Source organism: Trichoderma aggressivum (assembly GCF_033847375.1).
Source record: "Trichoderma aggressivum f. europaeum strain CBS 100526 chromosome Unknown scaffold_006, whole genome shotgun sequence".
NCBI lineage: Eukaryota > Fungi > Ascomycota > Sordariomycetes > Hypocreales > Hypocreaceae > Trichoderma > Trichoderma aggressivum.
In genome coordinates, this window is record NW_026946372.1 from 716,926 (window position 1) to 733,772 (window position 16,847).

At 55.4% G+C, this 16,847-nt stretch overlaps 5 protein-coding genes across 5 annotated transcripts; 2 read left to right on the forward strand and 3 right to left on the reverse strand.

The window, feature by feature from the left end:
• Positions 1-3,185: 3,185 nt before the first annotated feature.
• Triagg1_2466 (uncharacterized protein) lies at positions 3,186-6,764 on the forward strand (the record flags this gene model as incomplete). The annotated part of the gene is made up of 1 exon (XM_062896650.1): positions 3,186-6,764. One exon carries the CDS (start codon positions 3,186-3,188, stop codon positions 6,762-6,764), a length of 3,579 nt encoding a protein of 1,192 aa, XP_062758678.1.
• Positions 6,765-7,457: 693 nt separating this feature from the next.
• On the reverse strand, positions 7,458-10,253 carry Triagg1_2467 (uncharacterized protein; the record flags this gene model as incomplete). The annotated part of the gene is made up of 2 exons (XM_062896651.1): positions 7,458-9,889; positions 9,977-10,253. The coding sequence occupies 2 exons, from the start codon at positions 10,251-10,253 to the stop codon at positions 7,458-7,460; spliced, it is 2,709 nt and encodes a 902-aa protein (XP_062758679.1).
• Positions 10,254-10,662: 409 nt separating this feature from the next.
• Triagg1_2468 (uncharacterized protein) lies at positions 10,663-11,457 on the forward strand (the record flags this gene model as incomplete). The annotated part of the gene is made up of 3 exons (XM_062896652.1): positions 10,663-10,737; positions 10,815-10,858; positions 10,923-11,457. 3 exons carry the CDS (start codon positions 10,663-10,665, stop codon positions 11,455-11,457), a joined length of 654 nt encoding a protein of 217 aa, XP_062758680.1.
• A 955-nt stretch (positions 11,458-12,412) lies between these two features.
• Positions 12,413-14,113, reverse strand: Triagg1_2469 (uncharacterized protein; the record flags this gene model as incomplete). The annotated part of the gene is made up of 3 exons (XM_062896654.1): positions 12,413-12,587; positions 12,660-13,858; positions 13,928-14,113. 3 exons carry the CDS (start codon positions 14,111-14,113, stop codon positions 12,413-12,415), a joined length of 1,560 nt encoding a protein of 519 aa, XP_062758681.1.
• Positions 14,114-15,805: 1,692 nt separating this feature from the next.
• Positions 15,806-16,423, reverse strand: Triagg1_2470 (uncharacterized protein; the record flags this gene model as incomplete). The annotated part of the gene is made up of 2 exons (XM_062896655.1): positions 15,806-16,132; positions 16,229-16,423. The coding sequence occupies 2 exons, from the start codon at positions 16,421-16,423 to the stop codon at positions 15,806-15,808; spliced, it is 522 nt and encodes a 173-aa protein (XP_062758682.1).
• Positions 16,424-16,847: the final 424 nt, after the last annotated feature.

Genomic DNA, 16,847 nt, shown 5'->3' on the forward strand with positions numbered 1-16,847 from the left:
GCATGCTGTACGACATGCCCCGTCCGTCTGCAATGTCGTGTCGGGCCGGCACACAGAGGAGAGGTGCTCCAAGCATAACCTCGACTTGGACAAATGATATTTCGGATGGCCTAGGTTGCTACGCCGGCGCGGCGCTCAGATGATCTTCGGTCCAACGATCGTACTACTGGCCGTACCAGCGCTAGTCATTGTCACGACGCAGATGCTTGAGTAATTGGACTCTGTAAGTGAGTCGAAAAGACGGTCTGTCGCTCGGCGCGGCCGACCGACTGATGGTTCGCGCGGATGAGGCGCGTGAAAAGCATATTTGGTGAACCAAGAGGAGCAATGCGTCCCCCAGCTCATTGGGCATCGCGAGGTGTTTGCCCCATGGGTGCCCGGCACCTCTCATTCGCTGTCTGTACCGTAGTCTAAGTGGATGTCTGGCGTTTTTGCTGCCTGGCCCCTGTCCCGTTGGTCTCGACTGACGTGTTGAGCTGGAGAGAGACGGGGTGATGATGTCAAGGCCAAGGCGATCTCGCAGCTCTGCACCAACTCAGGGCGAGTTCTCAGCAGCGATGCTCTGCACATCTGTTGGACATGATGCAACGGATGTGCAGCAGTAAAATGCGCGCACCAACGAACAGTACGGAAACGAGAGCAGAGCTCGAGTGGCAATTCAGCTTCTAGTTCCCTTGCCGCCGCAAGAGTTGGGGGGACCCATTGAGGACCCTGGATTTTCATCGTCGAGAGCTCTGGCCCCTCGCAAGATCAGCATTGCTGTGGACATGGCCCGAACAAGACCGATGCGCCGTCCCTGGTCTGGTCACCAGTCACTGGTCATTCGGACCTTGGCTTGCTTGCGAAAGACAAAGTAGCGCATCGAACCAGGCGGGGGTGGATAGTAGTAGGAGTCGTAGTAGCAGTCGGAGGCGTACTGTAGCAGCACAGGGAGAAATGGAGTGGGCGGCCGAGAGTGCGCCGTCGATTCCTGCCCATACCGGGACTTGGACATCCAGAGTCTGCGGGCTTGCATTGGCATTCACCGCATTTTCGTAGCTGTGTTTCAGAGAGCAAGGCCCTTCCTTGCCACCTATGCTTGAATGTGGCATGTGAGCATCTCATCCCTCGCGCTGACGCTACCACAGTGACTCTACTGTCAAACAGTGTGAGTGGGCTAGGGAATGATGGGCTGGAGCTGTGCTGCATCGTCGTTGATTGAGGAAGCGTCGATGGCATCATTGGGCGGCAGACGCGATGGAGGATGGGGGGAGACGGACAGCTCGAGTGGTGGTAAATGGGTGTCCATGTGCTGGTTGATTGGAGTTGGGACAAGACAACGCACTGACTGCCAACGGGCGAGTGACGTTTCCATGTCGAAGCCGTGTTTTTCGGCGCATTTTGGATTCAAGCCCTGATATGCAAAACAAAAGCAAAACCAACCTCAGGTACCTGATCCAAGCAAGGAAGAAGAGCAAGTACCAGCCCAGGCAATTTCGGGCTGATGCCAGGCGGGCTGAGGGCCGAGTCAAAAGTCCCAAGCCCGCATAAACTGCTTGTACTTGTACTTGTACTTGTAGGGGCATTTGCGGCTGCTTCCATGTCCCCAGCATTCACGGCCATGCGAATAAACGATGCCGGCGGACAGGCTCATGGGTTCACATTCTCCTTGCAAGGCGGTGGTTTCTGCTGCAACTGTCAATATCTCGCCTCGGGTCGGGATCGGTATCGGAGCGCCGTCGTTAGTACTTGCAGCAAATGGCAGTTGGAGCTGCTTCGTTCCTGTCCTTGGGGATCTGAGCTCGGCGGCCAATCAGCAGCGGCGCTTTAATAACGCAAGGAGAAAAGTGATGCACAGCGACGGGACTCCAAGCTGGTCACCAGCAAGCTTTAGTACGAGGAGTAGCATCGAAACCCACAGCCGCCAGCCAGTTGTGTCCTGGATTGAATTTGTCGATGATTCGAGGTCCTGTATGTACAATGGGAGACATGTATGGGGTACCTGCAAGCTCTACAAAACACTGCAGGAAATCCTAGGTACCCCGTACTTGAGCCTCCGCTGGCCCTTCTCGTACCCGTACCGACATAGTCCGCAGCGCACACGCCGCCCCGCGCTCTCCGCCGCGGCTACTGCGCTGTGGCTCTAGCGCTTGGCTCGCGCCACCTCGACTGGACTGGCAACCGCCCCCAGTGGGCTCCAGTGGGCTCCAGCGTTCTGGGGCGCCCCAAGAGCCCTAACAGTGCAGCGAACCCACTGTTAGCCCACCGCTAACCCACTACGCAACCTGCTGCTGCTGAGCGCTAGCGGGAGTTGGCCGTGCTGGGGGGCTGCTGTGTTTTTTTCGCTTTCAGTGCTCGCCCTTGCCCCCACCGCCCTAAGCCGCCTGGCTCGTTCTGCTGGTCCCGGCCTCTTGGATTGATTCCAACCTCTCCAGCTCCCTCACCATTCATTCGCCCATCACCAACAAAAGGGCTCGAGCTGCCTCGCGAATAGGCCTCGCACAACCAGCCTTTGGAGGGGCGATTTCCTGCTGCTTCTCGCTCGCAGCCAATCCATACTCGAGTACTTATACGAACCGTCGCATCGCATCGTCGTCGCTGCCGTCGCCCCCCCCCAGCATCTCCCTTTACGCACGTGCCTTGCATTGGAGCTGGGAGCTGCTCTGCCGCCACACCATCTATCACGGCGCGCTGCGTGTCTTGTCTTGCGTTGATAGACACATCATTTTTTCCCTTTCTTTTCCTTTTCCCTTTCGGCCAGGCTAATCTCTCCCTGGCCTCCGAACCGGCTTGATTGTTACTGCAGCCCGTTTAGCATCTGGGAATAAGCGAAACCTTGAACGGCGACCATCTCGGGCTTGGTGACACGGCTTGCGACTCACAGCCCATTTCCAAGAGGCTAAACGCACTGGCGCCTGACAAGACCTGAGAGGGGCCTAAATCAAGGGCAGCAAAAAGCAAGACCAAAAAGAACAAAGAAGAAACGAACATGTCCATGTGCCGCCGCCATGTCCCGACTTTATTATTGGTGATGGCGCATCGCTTGGGTTAAACTGTGCCGAAGCTGATATCCCGCATCTTCCGCGCCCTCGTTGAGCTTTACTTCCCGGCATTTGGATATTCCACCTCTTTTCTCGCCTGTTTCGTCTTCTTTTCCTTCTTCTTCTTCTTTTTTTTTTATTTCCCATTCGACGGCGCTCCACGATATGCTAGGACGGCTTCTGCATCTTGGCTCCGGTGGCCAGACTACGGGTCCTGCACAGTCCAACAATGGCTCTCGTCCTATCCTTTCCCTGGAATCTGTCCAAGAGGACTCTCACACTCGCAATCTACTTTTCCCAGATGCTCAGGATCTCTACCAGCATCGCAATGACCAAGTCTTTCCATTCTTCAATGCCCCGGCAACATCTTCTGCCTCTCCGGCCAACGCTTTCGACTACAATGAGGACCTCGAGCTCGATGTCAAGGACGTCCGTGTCATCATTATGCAGGATGCGCTCGGTCCCACTAATGCATCTCTCCTCTTTGATAGCCACCCCCTTCCAGAGGCTGCAGCCTCTACTGAGAGGCATTCTACTGCTACCCAGGACGTGAAGAGGACGACGACGAACCCGCTGTCACCTCGTAAGGGGAGCCACAGCCAAAGCTCTCGGCCAACCATCCCCCATACGGATAGCTCTCAGTTTCGCCAGGGGGCATTCGACCGCCGGGCCTCGGTACATAGCCGTAGCCATAGCTTTGGGGAAACGGATGGGCAGCGAGCTGCGCGCGAGTATCGAGAGGAGCTGGCTACCTTCTCGAGCTGCATTTTTGGCAACTCAGAGCTCATGGCTTACAAGGGCACGTCCACAAAGGTCCACGTTGTGCCATCGGAATCTCGCATCCCGGACCATGCAAGCTCCATGTTCGGAGACGGCCGCAGCTCCATTGGCCGCGCCACTGGCCGCTCGAGCAAACTGTCCCAATCCTACTCGTCGCAAACCGTATCTCCAACAAACCCGCCGCTGCCGACTGGCGCATCTACTCCGCGCCATAGTGAGAGAAAGAAGGTTCTCATCACTCGACTCTTCCCGGTGACCCTCGCTGCCGACGACTTGGATGCCACCGTTACGCCTCCCAGCCGGTACTCGGATGACAATGGCGGCGGCTTTCCATTTCCTCCCACCGGCGACGAGCCCAGCACCCAAAAGAAGAAGAAGGCTCAACCAAAGCAGCGGCGCACGCCAATGTACGCCGTGGTCCTCGTCGTACAGCTACCACCGTCACCGTCACGCATATCTTCGGCCGTACCTCCCAAGCCCGTCTTTCGCGAGCCAGGATCGTACAATGACCAAGACCTCTTCTCCTCGTCCTACAGTTCAACTCGTATGTCGGGCTGGAACATGTCCGGATCGGGCCTTTACGGCGAGGCTACTGACTCGTCCTTTTCCATCGATGTCGAAGACCGCATCGATTCCCTTACCAAGCACTGGGACATCATCATGCGCACCCTGACTCATCTCCAGTCCATTGCTGCCTTTAGGTTGCACACCATGCTCAAGCAGACCGACATGGCCTCTCCAGGTCCTTACTCGGCCTCTTGGGCAAACATGAGCGCCAGGAGGCCGTCTCTCCCGACAGAGAGGCGACTCGACGAATCCCGGGTCAAGCAGTCCAAGGGGACTACGAAGCTCGTTTCTCTGCTGCCAAACTGTCTCTCAGATGACGTGCACATTGCGTCCGAGATCGGTCTTGCCAGATCCAGAATCGTCATGGGCCTGAGCGCCTCGCGTGTTGTCACAGGACAAGGACGTTGGGGAATCTGGCGTGACGAAGCCATCTGGACATGCAAATGGGCTGTCGGGCTTGGCCAAGGCGTCTTCCTCCACACTCTGCTTACCGGATTCTTGGCCACGCACATTGACTGGCTTCAAGCGCTCAGCTCTCCCGAGCACAGGAGGCGAGCGCTGGCTCGGAAACAGAACCAAAATGAAGATGATCTGTCACTGCCGGCGCGAACTATTATCGTTTCAGACGATAAGATGGCCGCACGACGCATCATATTCTTGCTTTCCGCTTTCCTGCCGGCGAATCAGCACGTTGCCGGTCCCCGAGTGCATCGGCCAAGCACCTCGGCTTCGGTTGGTGCCTTTTCAAACTCTCCCCCCTCCTACGTTGTCCCCGTCGTCCGTGAAGAGTCTCTTCGCCGCAAGATCAACCGCCGCACCGGGCTTGGACGCGCGTCCCACTCCAGGACAGCAAGCCAAAGCACCAGGAGCGGCACGGTCTCGTCCCAAACAGGACACTTGAGCGCTGCGGACCAAGCGAGCCACCACAGGCGCGCTTCCGACGCCGCCTCCATCCGGACCACCGGGCTTCCGATTCCGGGCCATGACTTGATGAGCCGGAAGAGCAGCGTTGCCACTTCTACTATTATGCAGGACTCGACAATCCCGCACTTTTCAACCATTCAACGGACCGATAGTCTTAGGTGGCGTCGGCCGGGAAGCAGCGGCAGCGCTGCTGCTGATGACCTCAAGCGATCCCTGAAAAGGGGCGAAGGCGGGACAGCGGGAAATGCGCGGCCCCCAAGCCAAGGGCTGCGATGGGGCAACCTCATGAGCGGACTGTGGAGCGCGCGTCGTCGTGAGTCAATGGACAGCGGCAGCACGTATAGCCAAGTCAGCGACCTTCGGTCACCAATCAAGGCGGGCTTCTCTCAATCAAACAAGCTTTCCGACCTGGCTCAGCTGTCCCTCGCTGAAGAAGGGCCTGATGGACGACGGGGAAACCTCCGTCGGGCAAGTAATGCCAGGGATGTCGATATGACGCGGGAAACCACCGAGCGCGGCCGCAAGTCCTTCACCCAGAGCGACAGGACGCCAGATCCCACCGGCGCGTTTGAGTCTCCCGTCAAGACTTCGATCAACGCGGACGATGGTGTCATTGATGTCGATGTTCCATTCCCGGATTACATTGCCTCATTTGAATCAGCCATCAGTTCTCCCTCTAGCAGCGGGTACCTTTCGACACCTGGGTTGCCCGGCCTCGACTCCTTTGAGCACACTGGACGCATCTCGATCGATGGTGACCTGCCCCTTAACGCGGCCGGCTGGTTAAATCGTTTCCATCCCGACTTTGTCTTGCAGGGCCTTCCTCCTCAAGAAGGCCTCCTTGATAAGATCAAGGCCGCGCTCCAGGCTGAGCCTACTCCGGTAGTTGTCCAATCTGACGCCAACGACGTGTCTGAGCGCTGGGTTGACGTCAGTACCGCTCTTGTCGCCGACACGACTACGGACTCGATTCTCCGCATTACTTACCGCAGGCTAGTCAAGCCAAGGCCGACTGTGGAAAAGCCCGTGATTGGAGGTGTTGCCATCACTCCCTCCGTTATGCCCCATGAAACGACGTTGGATGAAGAGTGGCTCGAGGAAACAGTATCCGTGCCTGATGAGAATCTAGCGGATGCCTTGGAGAAAGTCATTCACCTCATCCCAGACTCTAGTAAAGAGCACTCTTCTGCCTCTTCCCAGGTTCACGTTGAAATCCTCGGCCCTATCGAGAGTGGTGGCAGCACCATTCAGGACACGCTCTCGGAGGTGACGCAGATGCCGGAGCCTCCACTCCAGATACCGCGGAGACAGTGCAAAACGGTAGTGCTGTCTGCCTTGGAAGACACTATCCGAGAGGTTATCGACAACGATGCCGGCAGCAATTTTGGACGCAAGCAACGAGGGCCAGCTAGCGAGAGCGTTTTGCGTGACGCGGTTAGGCAGTGGGCAAGCACTCTTGACTCTAGCGAATGAGCCCCGGAGGGCCACACTCTCCCTCTTGTATCATCTTTTTTCTTTCTTTCTGTTCTTGTCTTCTACAACACTTCCTCTGACGTTTATTCTATTAACGACGTTATGAACTTTTGGTTTCTACGATGTGGAACGACCGACCAAACGAAGCTTGTATCACCACCACCAACACCCTAATACTCTGGTTCCTACTCACAACATATGATACCCCAGCCGTGCAAAGATGTTTTCAACGCACCTCTTCTATTGATTTTATCGGTTGGTTTCGAAACCAATATACGATTGCTCGAATTCTTTCTCTCCAGCGGTCTTTTTGGCCTAGCGATGTTTTTTTTTAAGGCTTTGATGTTTTCTCGCGTTATTTTTCAGCGAGGCGTTTGGATGGACATGACCGGAAACGCAGCTATGACTTGCTACGTTGAACTTAGCCACACAAGAGCTCTCTTTTTTGCTAAGAATTCTTGATAGAGTATGCTTTTTATTAATTTGAGAGACAACACAAATTCTGTTCATTTCATTCTATGGAATTATCGGCGTGTGTGATGATAGTGTAAGATGTGCGGTGATTTTAATGATTGGGAATTCTCCTTTTCGTGCTTCTATGTGGAACAGTTCGGCTCCCATGAATACCCAATATATGTATAGACTTGCTTTCAAAGAAATTAATATAGTGTCTGAATCAAGTTTCTATGACGCTCATTTTCTCCTCCGGCCATTTCCTGCCTGATGTCTGCCCGTCTTGGCCCTCTTGCGCTCCTTTTCCTCTCTGGCCTTGCGGATATCAGTCAACCCCTTGACCTCCTTCTTGCTGCCCATGCCATCCTTGAAGCGTCCAACACGCTTCTCGCGCGCCTCGTTGACCCTCTTCTTGCGCGCGTGGAAGTCGTCCCTGTACTTGTCGGCCTCCTTGGGCGCAAGCTCCTTCTTGTGCTTGTACCTCGCGCCCGAGGGCAGCTGGGCGGCGGCGGCGCTGCCGGGCTTGACCAGCTCGCCGACCTGGGGCAGCTTATGTACACGATGGGCCTTTTTCCACTTGTCGAACCGCCCGCTGCTGAAGCTGGCGGCGATCTTGACGCCGCTCTCGCCGACAATCATCTTTGCGCCGCGGGAGCCGTCCTCGTCGTTTGCGCTGTTGACGTACTTCTTTGACTTGGCGTCCCAGCGCATGCGAGGGCGGGCGGGCGCGCCAAAGGCCTTTGCCGTGTCGTCGTTGGTCAGGTCCATGGTGGCGTCGCGGGCGAGCTCGACGAAGCTGGAGCCCTGGCCGCCCGAGTGGACGCCGTAGCCGCGCTCTTCGGCGGCGTTGATGGTGCGCGGCGTGTAGGACATGAAGACGTCGTTGTCACGCCAGTCGGTCCGGCCCTTTTCTTTCCTGGCCTTGCCCGTGTTGGTGATTGTGACTTCGAGATCATCGCCGTATTCGTCATCCTCATCGTCATCCTCCATATGCGCGTCCCCGTCGCCATCAGGAGCTTGAGCACCGCCGTAGTCGTCGTCAACCTCCATTTCTTCATCATTGGCTTCTTCCTTCTTGCGAGGCTTGACTCTCTTGCGGAGCTGCTTCATCACTTCTGCCGCCTCGCTCGACGCCTTGTCTCCCTGTCCAACCTCGAAAATCGTCTCCTGAGGCTTGAAGTTGCTAATCTTGGCCAGCATGGCGGCCCGAGCCTCTTCCGCGCCGTCGACATCCTTGCCGAAGAGCGGATGCAGCTGCGACCAGCCCCTGGATGCCACTTCCTCTCTCGAACGCTTCGCGCTCTGGCTTGAGGCAGAGTTTCGCGTCTTCATGTAGAGCTTTTCTGCCTTGGAGGCAACGACTCGCAACGCATCGACGTCTTCGTTCTCATGAAGGAATTTGTTGAACCATTCTACGTGGGTTCCGACAGCGTCTCGTTGCAAAGATCCAACAACAACATCGTCAGTGTATGACGGTTCCGTTTCTGTCTGTCCGACAACTAGCTTCTTGCCGAGGAAAAGTTGTAGATCTAGAAGATACGGGGCATCCACATCTCGGACCAGACTGTAAGCCCAACCTCTCTGACCTGCACGTGCGGTACGGCCGACTCGGTGGATGAACACCTTTGGCTGAGGGGGGAAGTCGTAGTTGATGACGTTGGCTAGAACGGGAATATCGATACCTCGGGCGGCGACATCTGTGACGACGAGCAGGTTTGTCTTGCCCATCCGGAACTCCTCAACCTGTATTCGTCGAGCGGTCTGGTCAAGAGAACCATACACGTGGGACGTCGCAAACCCAGCGTTCTTTAGTAAATTGTACAGGTATTCGACGTGATGTTTTGTGGCTGTGAAGATGATGGTCGAGTGCTGTGTGGGCTTTCCGGCGCCGTTGTCTGGCTGGCGCTTCCGCTTCTTTGAATTCTTCTCCGTCTCATCTTCCGCGCCCGCAGGTGGTCCTAGAGGAACTTTGATAACGTCGTGGAGAATGTGTAGCAGGGATCCTTCCTTTTCAGCTCCCTTGACGGAGAAGAATGCTGTCTCCAAGTCAGGGGAAACCTTGGTGTCGGCGTCGAGTCGCACAAGACTGGGATCCTGTAGACCGGCTCGGGCAAACTCGACTAACGAAGCTGGAAGCGTGGCGGAGAAGAGGAGTGTCTGCCTTGAAAGGGGGAGGGCGTGTAGAATCTCGGTCAACTGAGTAGCGAAACCCATCTCGAAGAGTCTATCGGCTTCGTCAAAGACGACGTATTTGATTGATGAGAGATCAAGACCCATCTCAACCTTGAGATGCAGAAATCGACCTGGGGTGGCAATGATGATATCGGGGTTGGCAGACATGAAGCCAAACTGCTCCTCCAAGCTGTCACCACCAACCAAAAGCACCGACTTGAGGTCTGTCCCTCGGCCGAGTTCCTTGACAACCTTGAGGGTCTGGATGGCCAGTTCTCGCGAGGGCGAAAGAATCAGCGCTCGGCTACCAAACTTGGAGCTGTGGGCGCGCAGCCGCTCAACCATGGGGATGACGAATGCCGCAGTCTTTCCTGAACCTGTTCTCGCCATGCCGACGACGTCTTTCCGCTCGAGAACAAGGGGGATCGTTTTCCTCTGAATCGGGGTCGGGACTGAGAAACCTTTGCGGGCAATAGCCTTGAGGAGGTTCGCATTGAGACCTGTACAGATTTAGAATTATTAAAATGTATTCATCGAGAGCCAATGCGTTGCGAAGCTCAGTCTTTCTCTGGCTTTCTCCAACTCACCCATTGCCTGAAAGCCACCGCCTTTCTTGACTGTTCTGCCCTTCAAGTTTGAAGCCTTGCGGTATGAAGCTGCCTGCTGCAGCGCAATGAACGCCTCGTCATCTTCTTCGCCTCCTCCAGCCGCGCCCGCATTGAGAAAGGCATCAAAGTCGAGTCCATCCTGGCCATCCTTGCCCATTCCCTGCCCTCCATTGTCGTCTTCGCCGGGATATAGTGAGTCGAGAATGTCCAGCTCAGGCTCTGAGGCCGCCGGTGAAGCTGCGCGACGACTAGGCATGATGGACAATCAGCGATATCTTTCGCTATACTGAATGTAATTATTGCGTTCGTCTCACTGCCCCAGCCTCACTCGACGTGCTAGAACTTGAAACTTTGGCGGCCAACTTTTTTTTCTCCATCTAAAAGTTCGGGCCTTATCTTATCAGCTCAGTGGGGGTGCGGAATTATGGACCCCCCGGTCGAGTCTTAATGCGGCATCGCATCCACTTCTTTTTCGCTGCTACTGTACATTCGAGCCTTGCGCGAATCATCGCTCCAATTGACAAAAAGGCACGCGAGAAGCTGCCTGGACAACATCCCCAACCACTTTCCTCACGCTCGTTGTTCCTCCTCTGTTTCTCGTCGCCAAAGAATTGTTTATTGCATATTGATAAAGCGAAAGTCTTTCGGCGGATACCATCGTCATAATGGCGGATGCGACTACAAAGGATGATAAAGATGCCCTCGATGCCCTCGAGCTAGAGGCCAAGGAATTCGACAAGGTGCGCTGCAGCTACCCCCCCCTTTCCCGCCGCGCAGAATCGAAAGCACCTGAAATGCTAACCAATTCGAATTCTAGGATGCCGAGATTGACCGGATTCTCAAGGCATTCCGCCTCGATGCGTGAGCACGACCTTCCCCCAAGACCAGAATCATCTCCCAACCCTCTAACACTTCATCTCTACAGATACGCCGTTCTAGACCTGCAGCCCGGCGTCCCGGAATCAGACATCAAAGCGACGTACCGCAAGAAATCCCTCCTCATCCACCCCGACAAGACCAAGAACCCGCGCGCCCCCGACGCCTTCGACCGCCTGAAAAAGGCCCAGACGGAGCTCATGGACGAGAAGCACCGCGAGCGCCTCGACGAAGCCATCGCCGACGCCCGCATGCTGCTCATCAGGGAGAACAAGTGGACCGTCGACAGCCCCGAGCTCAAGACGGACGAGTTCGCAAAGAAGTGGCGCGACAAGACGCGCGAGGTCCTCATCGACAACGAGCACCGCAGGAGGCGCCAGATGAAGGCCCAGCTGCAGGAGGAAGGTCGGGAGCAGCGGCGGCAGGACGAGGAGGTCGAGGACCGCAAGCGAAAGAGGCAGCACGAGCAGGACTGGGAGGCGACGCGGGACGTCAGAATCAATAGCTGGCGGCAGTTTCAGAAGGGCAAGTCGGGTGGCGATCCGGACAAGAAGAAGAAGAAGAAGCTTAAGCCGATTGGTTGAAGAAGATGGGAGGGGAGTGAAGTAAACCATGTGATATGAAAACAGAAGCGTCCGGGCTGGCTCCCTCTAAACTGCCTCTTTTTTGCTTTTTTTGCGAGGAGGAGTGGGAGAGGCAAAGGGGGCTGGAAGGGGGTCTTTTGGGAATGGAGGATGATATCTTTTCCTTGTGAGTCGCTTGGAGTTTAATGAAGGTTTTACGTCTGACAATGGTAGCCAAGCATCATACCATCGGCGCAAACAGGAGTCTCAGCAGGATCTCGCTGCCTCGACGAGAATTTGAGTCATGGTGAAGCATGTTTCTGGCACGGATTAAGAAAGAAGATGGAATCACAGAATATATACGTCCAAGACTGGTAAATGAATACAGCTATGCGGCAATACCACAGCCATGATTCAAACCACGTCTCAGCTTAAGGACACAAAGCACATAGAAACAGGTAGCAAAACAGCGCCATACATATCAAAGAGGGGAGATTGGCCTCGTCTCTTCGTCCACCTCTCCCCCATTCTTTTTTTTCTTCTTCCAAATACATCTCCCAGCTATTAATATACACAAATGCCCAAAGCATCTACCGCCCTGAGCATAGTCAGTAAACCCCCCCAAAAAGGCAGCGAGCCAGGGCCCCAAACCGTTCTGAGCAAAAAGAAAACGCCGCCATCAATAATATCATACATAATTCAAGGCCTTCTTTTTTGAATGCATGTTCTCTCCTTTTTTTTTTTTGGTGTGTGATGAGGGTGTGTTTGTGTGTGAGTGTGTGTGTGTTTAGTTTCCCAGCTCTATGCAAAAATGATCCTCCCTTGTCCTTTCGGAGCTACCAACGTTTCATGCATGATCGCGTTAGGTTTTTTCAGTATTTCAGTATTTTAGTTTCCTCGGTTCGAATGTCGTACGGATGGAAACGAAGTAGGTCGGCAATAGAGATTGGCGCTATTTCCAGAAGATATCCAGAGCTTAGTCGGACGCAGACTTGTTCTCCTTCTTCCCCTTGTCGTCGCTGGTTGACTCGCTCGTTGATCCAGAGGTTCCAGAGGCGTCCTTTTCATGTGCGGGATGGTGAGTCAGATTATGCCACATGGACTTGAGGAATCCCTCGTCCTTGTGAGAATCAGGGTCTTTGGGGTCAGGGCTGCACGTCAAACAAAATCTGCGCGTTAGTAAAGCGATCGTGGCAGCTCAGGTTTTGGAGTCTCCTTCTGACCTTGAAACGTTCATGACGCGGCGAGCTGACTTGTCGTCCATCTCATCGGCGAGCATCTCGAGAATGGTGCGCTGGCTGGCGCTGAGCGACTTGGGCATCTTGACTCGGAACTCGACCTTTAAATCGCCGGAACCCGCCCTCCGCGAACCGAGGCGCTGCATGCCCATCCCGGGCAGAGTGACCTTGTCGCCGGTGTTGGTGCCGGTGGCGACCTTGAGGTTCACCGTGCCGTCCAGCGTGGGAATCGTGACCTGTCCGCCGAGAACGGCCGTGGTGAGGGGAATGTGAGCCGTGTAGAGAATGTTGGAGCCCTCGCGGCTGAACTTGGGGTCCGTAGCAACCCGCACAAAGACGTAGAGGTCTCCGCGCTGGGCCCGGGCATCGGGGCTGGTGGACCTTCCGGTTATGGGAGCATCGCCGGCCCCGTCTATCCGGAGCCGCATGCCGTCCTCGATACCGGCGGGGATGTCGACGGTGATGGTCTTCTTGGTGCGCACGACACCCTGGCCGGAGCACGTCCGACACTCGGAGCTCTTTGGGATGGTCGAGCCAGTTCCTCCACAGGTTCCGCACGTCGAGGCCATCTGGAAGCCGCCCTGCGCATAGTGCACCCGCGTTCCCGTTCCTTCGCAGCTGTGGCACTGCGACCTCTGAGCGCCAGACTTCAAGCCGCTGCCGGAGCACGTGTTGCACGATTCGACAGGTGTGATGGAGATTGTTTTGCTCGTTCCCTTGGCAGCCTCCATGAAGCTGATGCTCACATGAGACTCGATGTTGTCGCCCACGAGAATCTCCTGCTGGAAAGGATTCGATCGACGGCCACCAAAAGCCGAAAACAAGTCCTCAAAGTTGAAGCCGCCGCCGAATCCTCCGCCGAATCCACCCTGCGCACCGAATCCCGCGAAAGGATTGCCGCCAGCCGCGCCAGCAAACGGATTGCCCCCGGCCGCGTTGGGATCAAAGCTGGCATCGCCGAACTGGTCGTACTGCTCCCTCTTCTTGGGGTCGGAGAGAATCTCGTAGGCGGTTTGGATCTCGCCAAACTTGTCCTTTGCCGTGGGATCCTTGTTGGTGTCGGGGTGGAACTTCTTGGCCAAGCCGTAGTAAGCCTTTTTGATCTCGGCGGCGGTTGCGGACTTGTCCACGCCGAGGGCCTTGTACGGATCCTTTTGCAGCAAGGTATTGGTCGCGTGGAACGTCTAATATCACCAGTATCTTGTCAGTACGTAGCTTCTAACTCCATCCACATCCTGTGTTGAAGAACCTACCCTCTGAGACGCTCGAGCGTTGTGCTCTTTCCGGGCATTGGGCCGCTCAGCGCGAGAGCGAAAAGAAGCCGTGTGAAGCCGAGCGCCTTTGCGGAGGCATTGCTGGAGTTTCGGTCCCCCGGAGAGATTATGGCTCTTTGCAAGTGCGCGCGCCGGAGCCGCGGCCTTGAAGAGGAGGTTGGACATTGCTGAAGATGTCGATATCCCGATATCTTGTTTCTTCTTTCTTCTCTTTCGATTAGTTCTTGTCCTCCTGATGCTTCTCAATCTCAATCCTTCACCCAAACCGAGCAATACCCGAACAGAGAATAAGACCAGACAAGAGTTGGCAAGATGGAAGGCTAAGGAAAAGAAGAACCGGCTCTACGGCGATCGGCTCGAAATTTGTCCCCTCCAAAAAGTTATTAAGCAGCTCCCCACCAAAAGCTTCCACGGACGTCGATGCTTGCGACGAGAAATAATTTAGACGAACATGCACCGAGAAAAAAAAAGGTGGGGGTTACGATTGGTTCTTCTGGGGTCGTCATTCGAATTTGCCGCGCTTCTGCCGATTTTAAGCCGAGCTGGAGCTCAAACTCTTTTTACGCCTGTTGCTTGTGCCTGACGGTGTTTCGCTCTCCGCGCCTCCGATATGCCGTCATAACCCGGCCGATCCCGCCCTCGTGCCGTTTTGCTTGGGAGAAACGATCTGGCTGAGGAAACGGGATAATTGCGCTCCAACGGCTCTGCGGGCAGCTCCAATTGTTGGGGAGATGCCGCACCTGTAGCGTTGGTGATATTAGTAAAGCTCCAGATAATCCCATAGAGGCCTGCTCTTGTCATTTCCCGGCTGCACGCCGAGAATTGATAAGCCAGCCGCTCAAAGGGGACCCACTGGCATGGATGACAGACGGACTGATTGACGATGCTCGCGAACGGCTTCACTCGTGCAATCGGACGTGGATATCATGGACTACGTATGGATGCCAATCAGGTGGTGTTGGATGTGCTGCTGTACTGCAATGCCCATGTCAACCCGACGTTTCTAAGGGATGGTTACCTCTGTCAGGTCAATCTGCAGCACGCATCCATCGAGTGGCAAGCAAAAGTACCGGGTACAACGCTGCGAGGAACGGAGCTCTCGCTGGCTGCCAGGCGACCTGCCGGGCAGCTCCATGCACGTCTCGTCGTGGCCAAGCGACGCCTGAGCCGTTGGCCTGATGACATGCAGCGCCTGAGGGCGCAAGTACCGAGTACGAGGACATGCAAGAGTGCGCAGGGTGGATCGTCGAACCACCTGAGCCAGGCCCGTGCCCTATGAAGGAATTTCTTCAGTTGTCTCTCATCCTTGTAGCATGTTTCGTCCCTCCTTTGTCTCGCATGCAATGTTTCACGCCACCATTTTTTTTCTTCAACGACGCAAAAAGAGCGATGAAAGCCAGCCGTAGATTTCATTCAGCATCATGATGTATTGGTCAATTCGCCGCAGAATATTTATAAACAAAAACACCAATTCGTCCCCTTCTATATGAGTGGCGCTGTGAATTCCTAGGCCAGTACCTGTCGATATGCTGCTAAAAAAACAATTGAACCAGTCCTAAGCCGACGGGTTCTGCGGCCCGTAGTACCATTGTAAAAAGTGTGCCGCGATAGAGCACACCGCGATGTGCCTCGCAGGAAACAAGTGAGAGACGGAGAGAAAAAGCCAGCAAGGGAAAAGCAAGAAAAAGAGGAAAACAAAAAGCCATCAGAGTGCCAAACGACTCCCACGGGTATCTACCCACCACGTACACACATCTGGTGTCGTGCTCAGGAAACCTTGTAAACGCCAAAAACGCCAATCCATGCCAGTAAGCGATGCAGCTGCTCGCCAGAGCTCTCCATTCATGAGGCGCCAAGTCATTCAGCCACGACAATGACTTGCTTGACCGTGCCTTGGTCTTTTACGACCTGGTGGTTGCGTACTTTGTATATGAAGTCGACAATGACATCGTTCTCCTGGATGCCCAGCCCATTGAAGTGCTTGCGCACGGCCAGGGCGAGCTGGTCTTTGGACTGTCGCTTGATCTGCTGCTTGCGGACCATTGTGGGAGAGTATAGGCCCAAGCTGCCGGGTCGCGAGAGCACCCAATTGTGAAAGGAACTCGAGTAGGACGACGGTGTGGTCAGCTCGTGCTCGCGGAGGTAGGCGTGGAGGGATCGTCGCTCGAAGGAGGCCCAGGGAAGCTGTGAGGGTCGTGTTAGCATCGCTGTTGACGTGCTGGGTGAGGAGGATTGGAGAGGTGGGCTAAGCAACCAACGAAGGAGAAGAGAAAGACGTACGCTTGGGAGCAGGGCTTCGGCCGGCACCTGGACGGGCACAGATGCGGGAGCGGGATGAGGGTCGCGGTTGGCAGCGTGAGTCTGCTGGCTTGCGCCGCGGCGCATCTTTGTCGAGCCGTGGCCGTTCTTTTCCTTGACGGGAGCGTCGGCCTTGTGCTCGTCGTGATCTTTTCGAGACGTCTTGGTCGGAGCCATGGCAAGTGTGTAAAGTAGAGAGAGAGAGAGAGAGGAAAGCAGAAAGTGGACCGATCAGGGCAATGCAAGCTGTTGGCGTTTGAAGCTGCTAGACGAAGAAGCAGGAGCGAGAATGCGGGATATGGAGAGCTGTGGGAAGAAGTGAGGAGACAAAGTCGATCGTCACATTTCATGGACGAAAAGGGCTCAGCTGCTTTTGCTTGCGTGTGGGCTGCGAGGTTCGGAGGAGAAGCGAGGGTCTGGACAAGGAACGAGGGAGAGGCTTTGGCAGCACCTGACTCTTTGCTATGGGCAATGGCCGCCTTTTTTTTTCCCGCTGCGAGTGTACAAGCAGCGCTGAACCGGCACTGTGGGCGGAATGACGCGCTACCTCTAGTACCGAGAGACTGACAGCGCCGAAGCCAAAGTACCGCTGACGGCGTTG